This window comes from Dipodomys ordii, unplaced genomic scaffold, assembly GCF_000151885.1.
Source record: "Dipodomys ordii isolate 6190 unplaced genomic scaffold, Dord_2.0 Scaffold20, whole genome shotgun sequence".
In the NCBI taxonomy this organism is placed as follows: Eukaryota; Metazoa; Chordata; class Mammalia; order Rodentia; family Heteromyidae; genus Dipodomys; species Dipodomys ordii.
The window spans coordinates 17,471,364-17,486,910 of record NW_012267236.1 but is presented as its reverse complement, the minus strand read 5'-3'; the positions used below and the strand labels follow the sequence as shown (position 1 = coordinate 17,486,910).

The 15,547-nt window shown below is 36.5% G+C and overlaps 1 protein-coding gene across 1 annotated transcript in view; it reads left to right on the top strand.

Moving 5' to 3' along the window:
• Ddx1 (DEAD (Asp-Glu-Ala-Asp) box helicase 1) overlaps positions 1-12,743 on the top strand; it is a 29,750-nt gene extending 17,007 nt beyond the window's left edge. Inside the window, exons 15-26 of the mRNA XM_013013691.1 lie at positions 2,378-2,476; positions 3,380-3,469; positions 4,086-4,274; positions 4,918-4,969; positions 6,484-6,630; positions 8,727-8,818; positions 9,842-9,914; positions 10,036-10,108; positions 10,190-10,232; positions 11,253-11,348; positions 11,645-11,765; positions 12,416-12,743. Of these exons, the coding sequence (XP_012869145.1) occupies positions 2,378-2,476; positions 3,380-3,469; positions 4,086-4,274; positions 4,918-4,969; positions 6,484-6,630; positions 8,727-8,818; positions 9,842-9,914; positions 10,036-10,108; positions 10,190-10,232; positions 11,253-11,348; positions 11,645-11,765; positions 12,416-12,546 (1,206 nt within the window). The 3' untranslated portion in view covers positions 12,547-12,743. The remainder of the gene's footprint in view (positions 1-2,377; positions 2,477-3,379; positions 3,470-4,085; positions 4,275-4,917; positions 4,970-6,483; positions 6,631-8,726; positions 8,819-9,841; positions 9,915-10,035; positions 10,109-10,189; positions 10,233-11,252; positions 11,349-11,644; positions 11,766-12,415) is intronic.
• The last annotated feature ends 2,804 nt before the right edge of the window (positions 12,744-15,547 follow it).

Here is a 15,547-nt window from a genome sequence, read left to right as displayed (position 1 = left end):
TCAGCACACAAGCATGCACATGTTGTTTAGCAATATGGTTCTGTTTTTGTTTTCTTTTCCCCTTAAGAAAAATAAATGAAGCGGAAATTAGTAAAAGGTCAAAAGACTATTTTTTATCAGAAACATCTTGAACATACCTTTTCTTCTCCAAAAGTATACAGATTGGTAGCTTGCTCTAAAATGTTTGTACAGAATTTGACTATAGATAAATTTGTTTAATCTTTTAGCAACTGATAATTTTCTTATAGCGTTCACTAATTAAATGTCACACTTATTTGGGGGAGGAATGAGGCAGTTACAATGCAGAGACTAAAATTAAGGTTAAAAGTAGAGATGCAGTAGATTGCAGAAAAAAGTAGAAGTTTTAGCAGAGTCTCTTGGAGGATGAGGAGTTGTAGACAGTTGGTAGGAGAAAAATGAGCTTACATATGGTAAGGAGAAGTCTTAAAAGACTGCTCAGATATGTGACCGTGAAGGACAAAGCTAAAACTTCCAGTTGTTGGGGAAGAAGTTTGGGGAATTCTCACTGTGTTCACCAGTTCTCTGAAGGTAAGACTTTGTGAATTATTTTTTAACTCATGGAATGAATATTTAGATATGTCTTAGTGCCTTTTCTGAATATTTCAATTAATATAAATGACTTGATACTGAGTCATGGTGAACAGTTAGACCTCCCTTCCATTCCATTGGTTCCTCTATCAGTCTTATTTTGATCCCAAATGGACTTTATTTATTTGTTGTTTATTTATTTATTGCCAGTCCTGGGGCTTGAACTCAGGGTCTGGGCACTGTCTCTGAGCTGCTTTTACTCAAGGCTAGCACTCTACCACTTGAGCCACAGTGCCACTTCCGTTTGTTTCTGTGTATGTAGTACTGAGGAATCCAACCCAGGGCTTTGAGCATGCTAGGCAAGTGCTCTTCCACTGAGCCACATTCCCAGGCCTGGACTTTATTTTTTTTTTATTGTAAATTTATTATGTAGTCGTACAGAGAAGTTACAGTTTCTGATAATGCATCTTGATCAATATCATCTCTTTTATCCCTCAATAGACTTTAGATCTGACTTGGTATAGTATAGTCAGAGCAAGGGATCATTACTACACTTGTTAGTGTTATTGTGAGATAAATGCTATTGCTTTGATATATTTTGTTTAGTAGATTACATTTTATTTTTATGCTTGGTAAGAAATTTAATATGTTCATTTTTAGTCTTGATTTCTTAAATAGAAACAGTAAGTTTCTTGTCTCATATTTTCCAGCTACAGTACTTTCAGTAAATTAGATCTGCATTCATCAGTCATATTTCAAACTTTGATACTGACTGAAGCCTTTGTGCTGGGTTGTATTTAAGCAAGTTGGCATTGGAGTTAGAGAAGAGAACTACTTCATTTTCTTATCACCTAAAGTTGCTGTACAGACAGCATGCTGGAATGGCTAATGTTCTTATACTTCCTTTGAATGCCTCACTACTCACTACCTCAATAAACTAAATGCTGTGACTTTAATATTCTGTACTCCTGTTTTCTTATTAAAAAGAATAATAGACATGATTTCAAAAGAGGGACTATTTGGGGAGGAAGACAGCAGAAAGGTAGAGGAGCAGCAAAAGAGAGGGTGTTTGTAGTTGAGTTACATATAGCTGCAACATAACATAATGAAACCTACTGAAAACTTAGGGGGAAGGAGATGCAGAGAGTTATGGAGGGATGAATTTAATCAAAGGATATGTGTGTATGTAAAATCAGAATGAAACTCCTTTGTGTAATTTATGCTAATCTAATTAAAAGTAGGAATAATAATAGTTGTACTTACCAGAGTGGTCATTGGAAATGGCTGTGAACACTTGACAAATATTTATTTTTTCCTATAATCACCAATATTGTTAAGTATAATGAAATTTATTGAGCCCCCAGTACACTGGGTACTCAAGAACTTTATGTATCTTCTCTCTTAAGTATCATAAATTACCTTGCAAAACAAAGATACTCCTCCAATTAAAAATGAGAAAACGGATATTAGAATATTCTTAAAAAGTGGTGGTCACACAGTTGAATGATGTAAGACTGGAATTGTCAGTTCTGGTTTACTTGCAAATTCATGCAAATTTATCTGACTTTTCCTCAGAAAAGAATTTTATACATTAGCCCATATATATTATAGTTACTATCATCCAAAATCATTTGCCAAAGTCTTCACATTTATATAAAGCCAAACTGAAGTTTAATGTATGGTAATATGTATATCTCTTTCCTCAGAAATTTAACATTGACTATGATACTTCAGTATGTATGTTTTTATTTTAAGTAGATTATTGGTTCTATTTTTGGCAATTACAATAGTTCTTCTATTTTCATTAAATGCTTTTGTTATTTTTCAGGTGGATATTGTTGTAGGTACTCCAGGAAGACTAGATGATTTGGTGTCAACTGGAAAACTGAACTTATCTCAAGTCAGATTCCTGGTCCTGGATGAAGCTGTATGTTTAAATATAGTCATGCTTTTTTAAAAAATGTGTTTACATTTTTAGAGATAAAGAAAATGTGTTGACATTTTTAGAGCTAAATAGTAAAATGAAGAACAATATAAATACAGTAGACCCTATTTATATTTCATAGTCACAGATTAAACCAAGCTTGAATAAAAAAAAATTTTTTTCTGCTATTCTTTGCACTATTTACATTGTATTATGTATGCAGAATATGAAAACAATGTAAAGAATATGAGAGAGTGTTCATCAAATATTACACCATTTTATGAAAGGACTTGATATCCAGCAGCAGTCTAATTACCTGTGGACTGGGAGGTGACTGTTAGTTTAAGTAGTTGAAGATCTTTTTTTCTTGTAAAGTATAAATGTTCCATGTCATTATTTCTTAATCATTCTCGAAGTCTTTATTGATCTGTTATAGTTGTACTTCATAAGTTTTTTTTTTTACTCTAAATGGGTATCTTTTCATAAATTATTTTTTTACATTACAAATTACTTCTTTATGTCATAGTTGGAAAAGGTGGATGATCTGGAAGGCCATCAGTGTTTTTGAAGCTTTTGAGATATTCTTAAAAATTACTTTCAGGATGAACTGTTACGTAGCACTTAGACTTTCATGCCAAACTCATAATTTTAAGGACATAAGTTATAATTGCATTCTTCCTGGAATGCTAGAGTATTATTTTAGATTGATACTTGTAATTTTTCATATTTTAGTCTTAAGGAACTTGAGGTTGAATTTATTACTTTATCTTTGAATATCCAATAGAAAATAAGCATTTTGAAAATACAGATAGTGATTAGTTTCTTTATCATACATTTTCAGTTTGACTTAGAAGGGAAAGATTATGATACTGATTGAACATGTATGTTTTTCTTTACTTCCTGCAGGATGGGCTTCTTTCTCAAGGTTATTCTGATTTTATAAATAGGATGCACAGTCAGATTCCTCAGATTACCTCTGATGGAAAAAGACTTCAGGTATCAAATGACTAATGCAATTTAAGAATATATATAGCCAATTGTTATACATTAATTCAGGGCCAAAAGTATTTTGCTTCAGTATCTTAGATGTTACAAAAGACGAAGTACAAATCCTTAGCTGTTCTTTCCTGTAGAGCATCTGGGATTAATATATTATTAGCATGGCTTCTTGGTTGAAGGAAAAATAACTTCAGCTATTGGCAAACAACTCCTCAGTGGCAATTTTTGAAAAGGTTTTTAATTTTCTTATCCTCCCTTAGGAAGTATTTGAGAGGAATAAGCTTTTGTGAGAAGGGGATAAATAGTAACTTGGAAGACTTCTGATTTTCAAAAACCTTTTAATTTTATTTAGTTTGTAAGACTGTGAGGAAGAGGTAGCATGATTTCTGTGTGAGAGTGAGGGATTGACCTTCAGCGAGTTTGGCCTGCCCAAGGTCACGAGCATCCTTGCTACATAGAATTAGAACATGTCTTTGGTCCTTGCTACACAGAATTAGAGCATATCTTTGGAGACCACACTGTCTTATTTTGACTCCACACCAGTATTAGTCTGATATTATAATTATTGTTATAAATTAAAAGTTTGTCTGAATTTGAGGTTTCCTATTCTTAGGTGATTGTTTGCTCTGCTACTTTGCATTCCTTTGATGTAAAGAAGCTGTCGGAGAAGATAATGCATTTTCCCACATGGGTTGATTTAAAAGGAGAAGATTCTGTTCCGGATACTGTGCACCACGTTGTTGTCCCTGTGAATCCCAAAAATGACAGGCTCTGGGAAAGGCTGGGGAAAAACCACATTAGGGTAAGTACTTTGCAGACTTGTATAGAGTAAAGCAGCTCATGAGCTTGTAAACCCTGGGCTCTTAATGGTACTTTAAAGTGATTAGATATTATGCTGCCAAAGAAAAGTTTTACATGCCACTGTGAAAGCTTGGAACTTTAAAATAATAGAGTTCACTGAATGAATGAGGGACCCCTTTTATTGTTTATAAAATTACTTCTGCAATCAGCTTCCATGATACAATTTTTATAAGTAAATAGTATAGCATATCTAAGTTCAGCTGCAGTAATTTCCATTTTTAGCAATATTTTAATATGCTCACCATAGCCTGTTGAAAACCACCTTAATGTGGTCATCTTGTCATCTTTGCCACTGTGATTCCATTTATTTTCACATAAGGATATAGTTATTATAAATACACAGTAATCTGAAAAACACATTTGTGTTTTTATTCTTACATTTGTAATTAATTGCCTTAAATCTACCATTAATGAAGGATTTTCTTGAACCTAAAGAGTGGCTTGTCTAGATTATAAAGATGTCTGAGATGTGAGCCAAAGAAAAACATAGTTCCTCTTTCAAAATATAATAATAATAATAATAAAATGTCTTTTCAACCACTCTTAACTTTCTCTATTCCTTTTTTATCCCTTTCTCTTGATAGACTGATGATGTACATGCAAAAGACAACACAAGACCTGGTGCTAACAGTCCAGGTAAGTTGAGTCAATAACATGTGTTGGTAGATCTGGAAAATTAATTGTTTTTCTGTGTTGAGTTTATGCACTATCTACTCTTAAACAGGAAATTTGAAAATGAAAGCAAAAATAATGAAGTAATGGAGAGAAAGCTATAACTCAGCTTAAAGAAGGAATGTCAGTCACTGAACTTAGTTACTAATCTTCTGGCATCTCAATCACAGTTCATATTGATCATAGGAAATGAATAAACTTCTCTGAGACAGATATTTTATTATTTCTAAAATTCCAGAATAAATGTCATATGAGAGATTTGGGGTTAAAAATATCTTCAGTTACAACAGTGAAAGATAGAAAAATGATCTATTCTGGTTTAATGATTTTTCTTTTTTGGTGTGGTAAAATGTACATAGATAAAATGTACCATTTTGACTATTTTTCTAGTGGATCTATGGCATTAGTATTTGCATTGTACAGCTATCTTCACTGTCAATCTCCAGAACTTGTTTGTGTTCCCAAACTGAGACTCTGTCTGGACCCATTAATCAGTTTTTAGAAAAGTCTAACATTAAATTCTCAATGTTGTGAGGATACTTCTAGGTAGAGCTGAGACACTGGTTCATGTCTACAAGGTATGAATGAATGTACATCAGAATACAAAGATGGTGCTAAAGCCTAAGAATTGGATCTTAAACCCACTAGGCAACATAGAATGTGTGTAGTAGGTCATTGGCAGTGGTCAGACTGACTGCATTTGCTTCTTGGTTGAATTCACTGGCAGATTTGTGACATGTATCTGAAAGATGAATTTTCTGGCAGCGCCGGTGGTTCATGCCTGTGATCCTAGCTATTCAGGAGGCCGAGATCTGAGGATCGCGGTTCAAAGCCAGCCTGGGCAGGAAAAGTCCGTGAGACTCTTATCTCCAATAAATCACTAGAAAACTGGAAGTAGCACTGTGGCTTAAGTGGTAGAGTGCTCGCCTTGAGCTGAAGAGCTCAGGGACAGCGCCCAGGCTCAGAGTTCCAGCCTTATGACTGACAAAAAAAAAAAAAGATGATATTTTCTGAAATCTTACGTATGTGTATGCTGGTCCTGGGACTTGAACTGAAGGCTTTATGGTCTCAGTTGTGCTAAGGCCTAGGCCCAGAACCAAACACACAAATTCAAACATTCATTGCATTTATTGAACATTTAGGTAAATTAATGCAAGGGCAGATTATGAGTAGCTCTCCATGAAAGGTAACAAAGTTTTGCTGTGAGTTTCTATTTATTTTAATTTGTGTGTGTCTTTATAAGAAATGAAGTTGTTGGTACTTGTGTACCTGAGAAAGTAATGTAAAAATATTAACAGGAAGAATAACAAAAACAAGAATGTATTGACTTGCTCTCTCTTTCATATTATGTCTTGTTTGTGGTACTTGTAGTAAAGCAGTTTTCTTAGAGTTGAGGGTAAGTCTGTGATGAATTATATATAATCATGACAACTTGAGGTTGAAATGTGGATTTTTTTGTTGTTGCTCTGATATTCAAGAGATGTGGTCGGAAGCTATTAAAATCCTGAAGGGGGAGTATGCTGTCCGAGCAATCAAGGAACACAAGATGGATCAAGCAATTATCTTCTGCAGAACCAAAATAGACTGTGATAACTTGGAGCAGTACTTTATGCAACAAGGAGGAGGTAACTTTTTTCATTTGAAGTAAATTATGTTTGTTTCCTTATTGAATAGATTACTAGATTCATGTAACTTAGAGCTGTGAGAGCTGATTGTTATCAATCTGTTTATCCAGTACTTTTCCATTTGGTAAGTCCTGGGGAAACAGTGAAAATGTTCTCCACATAGCTTTATCTTCTTTATAGTGAACTTGAATCCTAGTATTCTGAGGCCCTTCTGTCGCATGGGAGAGATATGAATTTATTGCTTAGCTTTAATGTTAAAGGATAAAATACCTAAAGTATAAAGTATCTAAAATAATAGTAATCACTAAAGGAACAGTATATGAGGAAGTGAGACTACAGTAATGAAATTAGTATAAATAAATACTACAGTGGATTGAAGTGTGCTGGTAGACACAGGGTTTTAAACTACGTGAACTATGAGTCTCAGAAACATGCTGAATGAAGGGCCTCGTACCCAAAAGCCCTCACTGTATAAATCTAATGATTTTTTACATTTTTAAGTGATTATTTTTTATTTTTAAATGATGATTTGTGGTTTAACTTGGTGCCTTGTACTTGCTAGGCAAGTACTCTACCACTTGAGCCACACCCCAGCCCTGTTTGCTTTAGTTATTTTTCTGATGGTGTTTTTGGCATAATTATCCTACCTATGCTTCACAAGTAGCTGGGATGACTACACATATTGCCTCCATGCCTGGCTTGTTTATGTGAGATCTCACTAACATTTTCTCTGTATTGACCTTCCATAGTCTATCAGCTCTCTACCTCCCAAGTAACTGACATTGCAGGCATGGGCCACCGCACCTAGTACAGAATAAAGAATTAGTCTGAACAAATGGTCACTGTTTATTACGTTGAATAGTAACACATTTTCTTTCCAAGTTCTAGTAACCAGATTTTATCCTTTCCTAAATATTCTGGTTGCTTCTCCCTAGAAAACAGGTTCAAGAACTTCAAGGGAGGTAGGGAAGAGAATAGAGGATAGGATAGCATCCCTTCCAGAGAGTAGAAACTCCTGGAATTCATGGTTCAATAACACCTCAGCTATATGCTTATGGAAGTTCTTTTTCCCTGTTAGTTTGCTTCTGCATAACTGGTTTTCATGTTAGCCATTTTGAATTGATGCCTTTCAGAATGTAGTAGTGTCTTCAATCCTTTGTTGAACCTGACTTACTGTATAGCACAGTCAAGTGACATAATAATAACTAATAATTATTATGGTTATTAGTATTTTGTCAGTTGTGGGACTTGAACTCTGGGTGCTGACCCTTAGCTCTTTAGCTCAAGGCAAACACTCTACCACATGAGTCACAGCACCACTTCCGGTATCTGATGTTTAATTGGGGTTAAGAGTCTCATGGACCTTCCTGTCTGGGCTGGCTTTGATCCTCAGATCTCAGCCTCCTGAGTAGCAAGGATTACAGAAGCTAGGATTATAGCCACTGGCACCCGGCCATAATTATTATTCTTAATGATCTCAGAGTGGTACCTACAGGTTATGTTCAGTTCTAGGGGGTATTTATCCTAATATAGGATAAACTGCATTCCTTTAAAAATGTTCTTTGTCTAATTGAAGAATGTCCTTTTTTGAGGACATTCTACCAGCTTCCAAAGTGGTACCTCTCTACCCTTCCATTGTGCTCTTTCCAAACAATCAGCTCCAGCCCAGAAATGCAATGTGACTAAGCTGTTTAGAACACCCCGAGGGGAGAAGCCAGGCTGTGGCGCCGGCCTTTTAGAGACGGTGTGAATATTACGGTGCTCACTTTGGGTCTTCACAAATGAGCCTTGTGCCTGCTTTTTCGTTCTTAGTTTTATAGAGAATAAAGAAGTTCTTAATTGGCACATTGCCTAATCTACTTTTGCAGATTGGGAAGGTAACTTAGAATCTTCTGAAAAGCAAATCAGTTTTAATGCTCCATGTAATGCCATTTTGCCTGTGACAGAAATTATGTTACTGTGGTTTAAGGCAAGTTGAGGCATAGAATTTGTAGAATTATATGGTAGTGTTATGATCCAACTTCTATTGGCTTTTTAATATGGTTTTTAGGTATAATGATTGCCTAAATGGTCAAATGTTCAATACTTTTTACTAGGACCTGATAAAAAAGGACATCAGTTCTCGTGTGTTTGTCTTCATGGTGACAGAAAGCCTCATGAGAGAAAGCAAAACCTGGAGAGATTTAAGGTACTAATATTTAGTTAGCTATATATTCTTACTACTTAGGAAGTGGCAGTTCTAGAGTTAATCAGTTTCATTTAATACTATGGGAGAAGAATAGATAATCCATGTCTGTGAGTCTTCTTTGTCTTTTTTCCTTAAGAAAGTATATAGTAATACTTATAGAAATTTAATTTGGAAATTAATTGAAAACGGACATGAAGAGAATTATTTGTGGGATTATATGTATTTTTTTTATACTGTTTGGGGTAGACCTTTCCAGTTAGTTGCTTACCACATACAAATGATCAGTAGAGTTCTTGGTGTAGTTGGGAGTAGGGCTTGAGCGGTTTAGCACTAAAGGTCATTGATTTACCCACAGACATTGTCATTCATTTACCTATGTGTTTATCCCATTGTATGTTACAAATGCATTTCCTTTGTGACCCAGAGTCTAAAAAGCAGGGAGCACTGGGCTTGGGAGCGTTATGTTTCTATGCTGGGCATACTTGATATAGATGTTTAAACATATTGCCTGGCCTAGAGTCAACATGGGCCTATCTTTTTTCCTCTGGGGATTGTACTAGACCTGAACTCAGTATGTTCTTCTTTCCTCCAAATCTCTTAATTTTGCTGCACACAAATGACATCTAAACACTAATTTGTATTTTCTTTACTTTGGGATTTTTGTCTATTAACACAAACAGTGCAACCTTGAAGGAAGGAATATGTCAAGTAGTCTGGATTTATATTTATACATTATATACTGTTTTATCTTTTTCTTGAATTTTCAAAATATTTCTGAAAACTAAACATCTCTCAAGTTTAAGCCAAATGTAAGCAGTGGTTTAATTAATGAATCCAGTCTTTATTATCTTACGTGGCATATTTCAGCAAATCATAACATAAAACTTGTTCAATTATGAATTTGTAAACCTCTAATTTGATATTAATGTTTAGTTATTAGAGATCTCACCTAGTGAAAAGATAATATTTATTTGTATTTTTAGCATATTTTCTGACACTCCTTTTTCTTTTGGTTCTCTTTAGAAGGGAGATGTAAGATTCTTGATTTGCACAGATGTAGCTGCCAGAGGAATTGATATCCATGGTGTTCCTTATGGTAAAATTAAAAAATACAATTTTTATGCCTGCAAATTAAATTTTAGATGCATAAAGCTCAGTACATTTTTAAAATTTCCAGCTAATGGCAGTGGTTAATAGTTGCTTTTATTTTTTTGTAGTCATAAATGTCACCCTGCCTGATGAAAAGCAAAACTATGTACACCGAATCGGCAGAGTAGGAAGAGCTGAAAGGTATTACTGTGATCTCTTCCTCTTTTTTAAGCTTCTGTGTTTCAGAAATGAAGTCTAATAAAGATTTTTCAAATCTTTTAGGATGGGTTTGGCTATTTCCCTGGTGGCAACAGAAAAAGAAAAGGTAATCTTGTCAGTGCTCCATTGAATTCATTGTGTGTGTTGTAATTTTTAGATGCTGCCAATAAAAGCCATTTGATTTCCCATTTCAGTTGGATTCAGGCAACTGGAATATAAGGACATGAGCTTTTATGGCAATTTATTCTCTTTTATTCATTGAATAAACAAGCATAGGACAAGACTTAGAAAAAAACAAAACAAGATTTGCCTTTATATAACTTTTTGACAAAAAATACTTAAAAATTGTAGTGTGGTACCTTAGAAGACTGCTTAGGATGAATAACTTATTTTGATATAATTATAGATTTATAGAAAAGTTGTAATTAAATTACTTACACATTTTGCCCTAGTTTTTGATTCTCTTGTATAAAACCTACTTAGTTTTTTATAGCAATCCCCAATTTTTTTTTTTTTTTTTACCATTTTTATTTTTATTTTTTGGTCATGGCGCTTGAATTTAGGGCTTGGGTGCTGTCCCTGAGCTTATAATTGCTCAAGGCTAGCATTGTACCACTTTGAGCCACAGCCCCACTTCCTGTTTCCAGTGAGTAATTGGAGATAAGGATCTCACAGAAAGTGGCATTGTGGCTCAAGTGGTAGAGTGCTCCCCTTGAGCTGAAAAGCGCAGGGACAGCGCCCAAGCCCAGAGTTCAAGCCCCACGAACAGGAAAAAAAAAAAAAAGGATCTCACAGACTTCCCTGCCTGGGCTGGCTTTGAACTGTGATCCTCAGATCTCAGACTCCTTAGTAAGCTAGGATGGCAGGTATAAGCCACTGGTGCTCAGCATCTTTTACCATTTTCTGTCTGAGAATTTCTACAGCTGACATCTATTTTAGGGCAGTTTTTGGATTACTCTAAAAAAATCTCAGAAGGTCTATGTAATGAGCTACTGAGTAGTAACAGTAATTGGGCAAGAAATATGTAGTTTTATTTTTCAATGCTTTAAGGAAGTAATTTTTTTTTTAAGTAAAGTGTTAGCATGACTTTCTCTGCATGCTCACATTTTCTTCATCTTTAACCTAGGTTTGGTATCATGTGTGTAGCAATCGTGGAAAAGGATGTTACAACACAAGACTCAAGGAAGACGGGGGCTGTACTATATGGTATAATGAGATGCAGGTGAGATTGGGAGACACAGGGAGCATTGGGTTAATGTGGGTAATGAGGACTGTCTGTTTAGAAAAGCTGCCTCTCCACCATTAACAATCTGTGTAACAGTGGAGAAGAGTAGTGATGGTTGGTGGGTAATACTGGCTGTAGTTGGTAAATTATTATGGGTGAGCTTTTATCTTCAGCAATCTAATTTTCATTTATCCTATGCATTCAGGCTTTGCTGGTTATTGAATGCTGTTAAAATTATAACTGTCAGAATTAGAGTTTTATTTGGAAATGTATCCATTTTCTCTCTTTCTTAGCTGCTGTCTGAGATAGAAGAACATCTGAACTGTACCATTTCTCAAGTTGAGCCTGATATAAAGGTTCCAGTGGATGAGTTTGATGGGAAAGTTACCTATGGTCAAAAAAGGGCTGCTGGTGGTAAGCTTTGATTAGTTCAAATTCTGCTTTACATGTGAATGTACCCCTTTTGAACTCGGGTTTGTGAGGAGAGTAATTTTGTTTCAACGTGCTGAGTGTGTTATTAGCATATTAATGAGTATAACTACTTGTACTCTTAAACACTTGTCCACTCTTGTCTTACAGCAATTTTATTGTGTGATCTGTGTGTGAATGAGAGACAGCTGCTTAGCTGCTTCTCTCCAAGTGTTAATGTCACAAGAGCACTTGAACTTGTTACGGGATTATTAGGACACAGGAGAATAATATGTAATTTTGAACAAGGAGCCAGAAGCCGTTGCCTTAGGTGCCAGCCAACCTCACCGTTCATTCTCTTTCCTGGAAGGTTCATCCTTAGTTAGTTCCTGACCGTTTTTGAGTCAGGCTAGACTAGAATTTGCAGATTGAGGGAGGGGAGGGAGGGGAAGGGCAGCTTTTAGTAAGGTCAAGTCAGTTATGTTTAAATAATTGGCTTAAGATTTTACAACTGACTTTCTGAAGACACCCTGCCCAGTAGTCCATTTTTATTGCTAGAAGTGATGTTTAAAGTGTTAGAATTGAGCCAAACTATTGCTGACAAGTACTTCAAGCGTGTAGTTTACATTACTTTGTGATTTGTGTGTGTGATGCAGGTGGAAACTATAAAGGCCATGTGGATATTTTGGCACCTACTGTTCAAGAGTTGGCCGCCCTTGAAAAGGAGGCACAGACATCTTTCCTGCATCTTGGCTACCTTCCCAACCAGCTGTTCAGAACCTTCTGATTTCCATGTAGACTGAATAAGATTGGAGTAATAAAGTCTGTAGTCTTAAAACTAACACAGTTGCACTGCTTCCAGGAGGCAGTATTTATAGTAACTAAGCTGTTAATGCCAACTCTTGCATGTCAAGAAACATTCATCGTAGGGATTCTTTATCAAATGGCAGTCTATGAAAATAAATTCAACTGTACTTCCATGAAGATTTGTTTGTGTCTTCTCATAAGGTTTGTGTCCTTTTTAAAGTTACTTTCTTCTCCCCTCCTTTAAAGAATCTGTGGGGCTAGGGACAGGGGACCCACGCGAAACCACCAGCAGATGTGCTGTGGGTGGCTTTTCCAGGGGATTATTCCTAAGGGCAGTTGTTCTTCAGGTGGGTAAGATTGTTTGGGTGCATGTTAAAGCTGGAGGGGAAAATTATCCCAAGGCAGAAGGAGTGCTCCGTTGGTTTGAAATTCTGTGGGGTGATGTTAAAGTTATATTTTGAAGGATTACCTTCTTTCCAAATTACACATACCCAGGGAAATAAATCACATCTCTGGGTCCTCTACAACTTAAAAATCAAGCTCAAATTCAGTTAAGAACTTAAAACTCAGTTCTGTGGGACATACTTTCTTAAACTCTTGTCTCTTGCCTAAACTACTACAAAGAAAGGGGGAAATGCCTGAACTGTTTCTTTGTGCCTTTGTTTATAGGGATTTCTTTTTCTAGTGAGGGTTGGGAGGGAATTACTCTTAACCGTAGCGTTTGCTGAGAGCCTAGCTTATTATGTATTTCTTATGTGATGGTTTGCAAACCTCTTGGCAGTGAAATACTTTCTTTGAGCAAAATCTTGAGTGAAATGCAATATATAATCAGGTAAAAGCTCTAATGGAAATGCTGTTGCCTGGTGTAAGGTCTTAGTTTGTGCAGTGATTGCAGATGCCATTTTGGACCACTTTTTGTGGAGATTTCCTGGAACTATTCTTCAGGTCACTCAGCTGTGATGGCAGCTCTTTGCAGTGCTCACCCCAGTAGTTAACTGCTTTAGAAATGGACTTTTGGTGGACACATAACTGCAAACACTGAGAGTCAGACTACATCTTTTCCCATTTCCCTCAGGCTGGAACTTGGGTGTGGTATTAGTGAGCCTGCACCATTACAGAAGAGTAGTGCTTGAGGAATGACAGCAGCAGGACAGAAAGGGAGAGAGCTGTGCACCTGCTCTGGATGAACTGTTGGAATCACTCGATCTTATCTGAGCCACTAAAACGTTAGATCTGAGCTACAGAACTTTAGCCTCTGCCCAACTAACACAGAGCACTAAAGGCCCTTGAGAGTCTGGAGGGTGTTAAATACTAATCTTCAAATGCCAGTATTTCTGACTCAGTGTGTAGTGGGATCCATGGTTGTCCCAACTTGGGCCCAGGCTGGATATGACAGGAGCTTGGCACCTGCTTTCTACCTGTCTGGAGGCTCAATGGTGGTTCACCTTCAAAGCCATTTTCAGGCTTTGATTGCTAGAATTATACTTTCTTAGTAATGGGTTTTTGGAGGGTTTGGGTTTTGGGTTTTTTTGTGGGGGGACTTTTTTGAAACTTTGTTTCTAATCTTAGCAAACTGATGTGTTTTACTCTGACTCACATTTACTTCCCTGTGTTATTTGATATTTTGAGGTTCTTACTCAGAGAAGGTAGAAAACCAAATAAAATGAGCAAATGCTTTTTTTCCTTAGAACTGATTAGAAAGGATTCTAACTAGTGGCCTTGGTTACAAGATTGCCAAAACCTATCTGCATTTCATCCTTAATACATCTTTTATAAATAAAAATGTGGCAACTTTAATTCCCATCTCCCTTCCTACTTTTAAAAAAAATCTCATTACAAGAGAGTTAGTACTAGCATTTTATTTTATTTATTTATTTATATTATTTTTTTTGGGGGGGGGTCCGGTCGTGGGGCCTGAACTCTGGGCCTGGGCTCTGTCCCTTAGCTCTTCAGCTCAAGGTTAGTGCTCTACCACTAGCATTTTAATTGATTTATTTTCTTAGTCAATTTTTTTCTTTTTTTCTTTTTGCTTATGTGGTGCTGAGGAATCGAACCCAGGGCCTCATGCATGCAAGGCAAGCACTCTACCACTGAGCCACCTTCCCAGCCCTTCTTAGTCAATTTTTTTAGTATATAGGTTAGTCAATTTTTTGGTATATAGGTTAGATCATTATATATACATTTATGTGTATATAAATTCTTTTTTTTTTTTTGTCGGTCATGGGGCTTGAACTCTGGGCCTGGGCGCTGTCCCTCAGCTCTTCAGCTCAAGGCGAGCGCTCTACCACTTGAGCTACAGCGCCTCTACCACTTGAGCTACAGCGCCACTTCCGGTTTTCTGGTGGTTTATTGGAGATCGGAGTCTCATGGTCTCTCCTGCCCGGGCTGGCTTTGAACCGCGATCCTCAGATCTCAGCCTCCTGAGTAGCTAGGATTACAGGCGTGAGCCACCAGCGCCCGGCTTATATAAATTCTTATATCTTCATTTAACCTACGTATTCCTCATAATGACTGATCATATATTGAAAGGGCAGTGGTTTATATATCTCCTGCTCCTAGTAGTCCTGAGGAGAACTGAAAAGACTGAGCTTCAAACTGGACACTTGTGGCTTATGCATGTAATCCTAGCTACTCATTAGGCTTAGATCTGAAGACCAAAGTTAGAAGCAAACCTGTCCAGAAAAGTCTGTGAGGTTTATTTCCAGTTAATCACCAAATAGCTGGAAGACAAGCTGTGGCTCAGGTGGTAGAGCACTATGCATGAGTAAAACAGTCTCAGGGACAGTGCCCAGGCCCTGAGTGTTCAAGCCCTGGGACCAGCATTAAGAAAAGAATAAGGCCTGTGTTTGAATCTGTATGCTATCACGTGACAGAAGGTAAGCTTGCTAGCCTCTAAACTAGCTTGTGAAAAGTTTGTATCATTCAGCACAATGTTTAGCATTCAGTAAAATGTTCAGTTTAGGCTCTGATAGTGTATATGT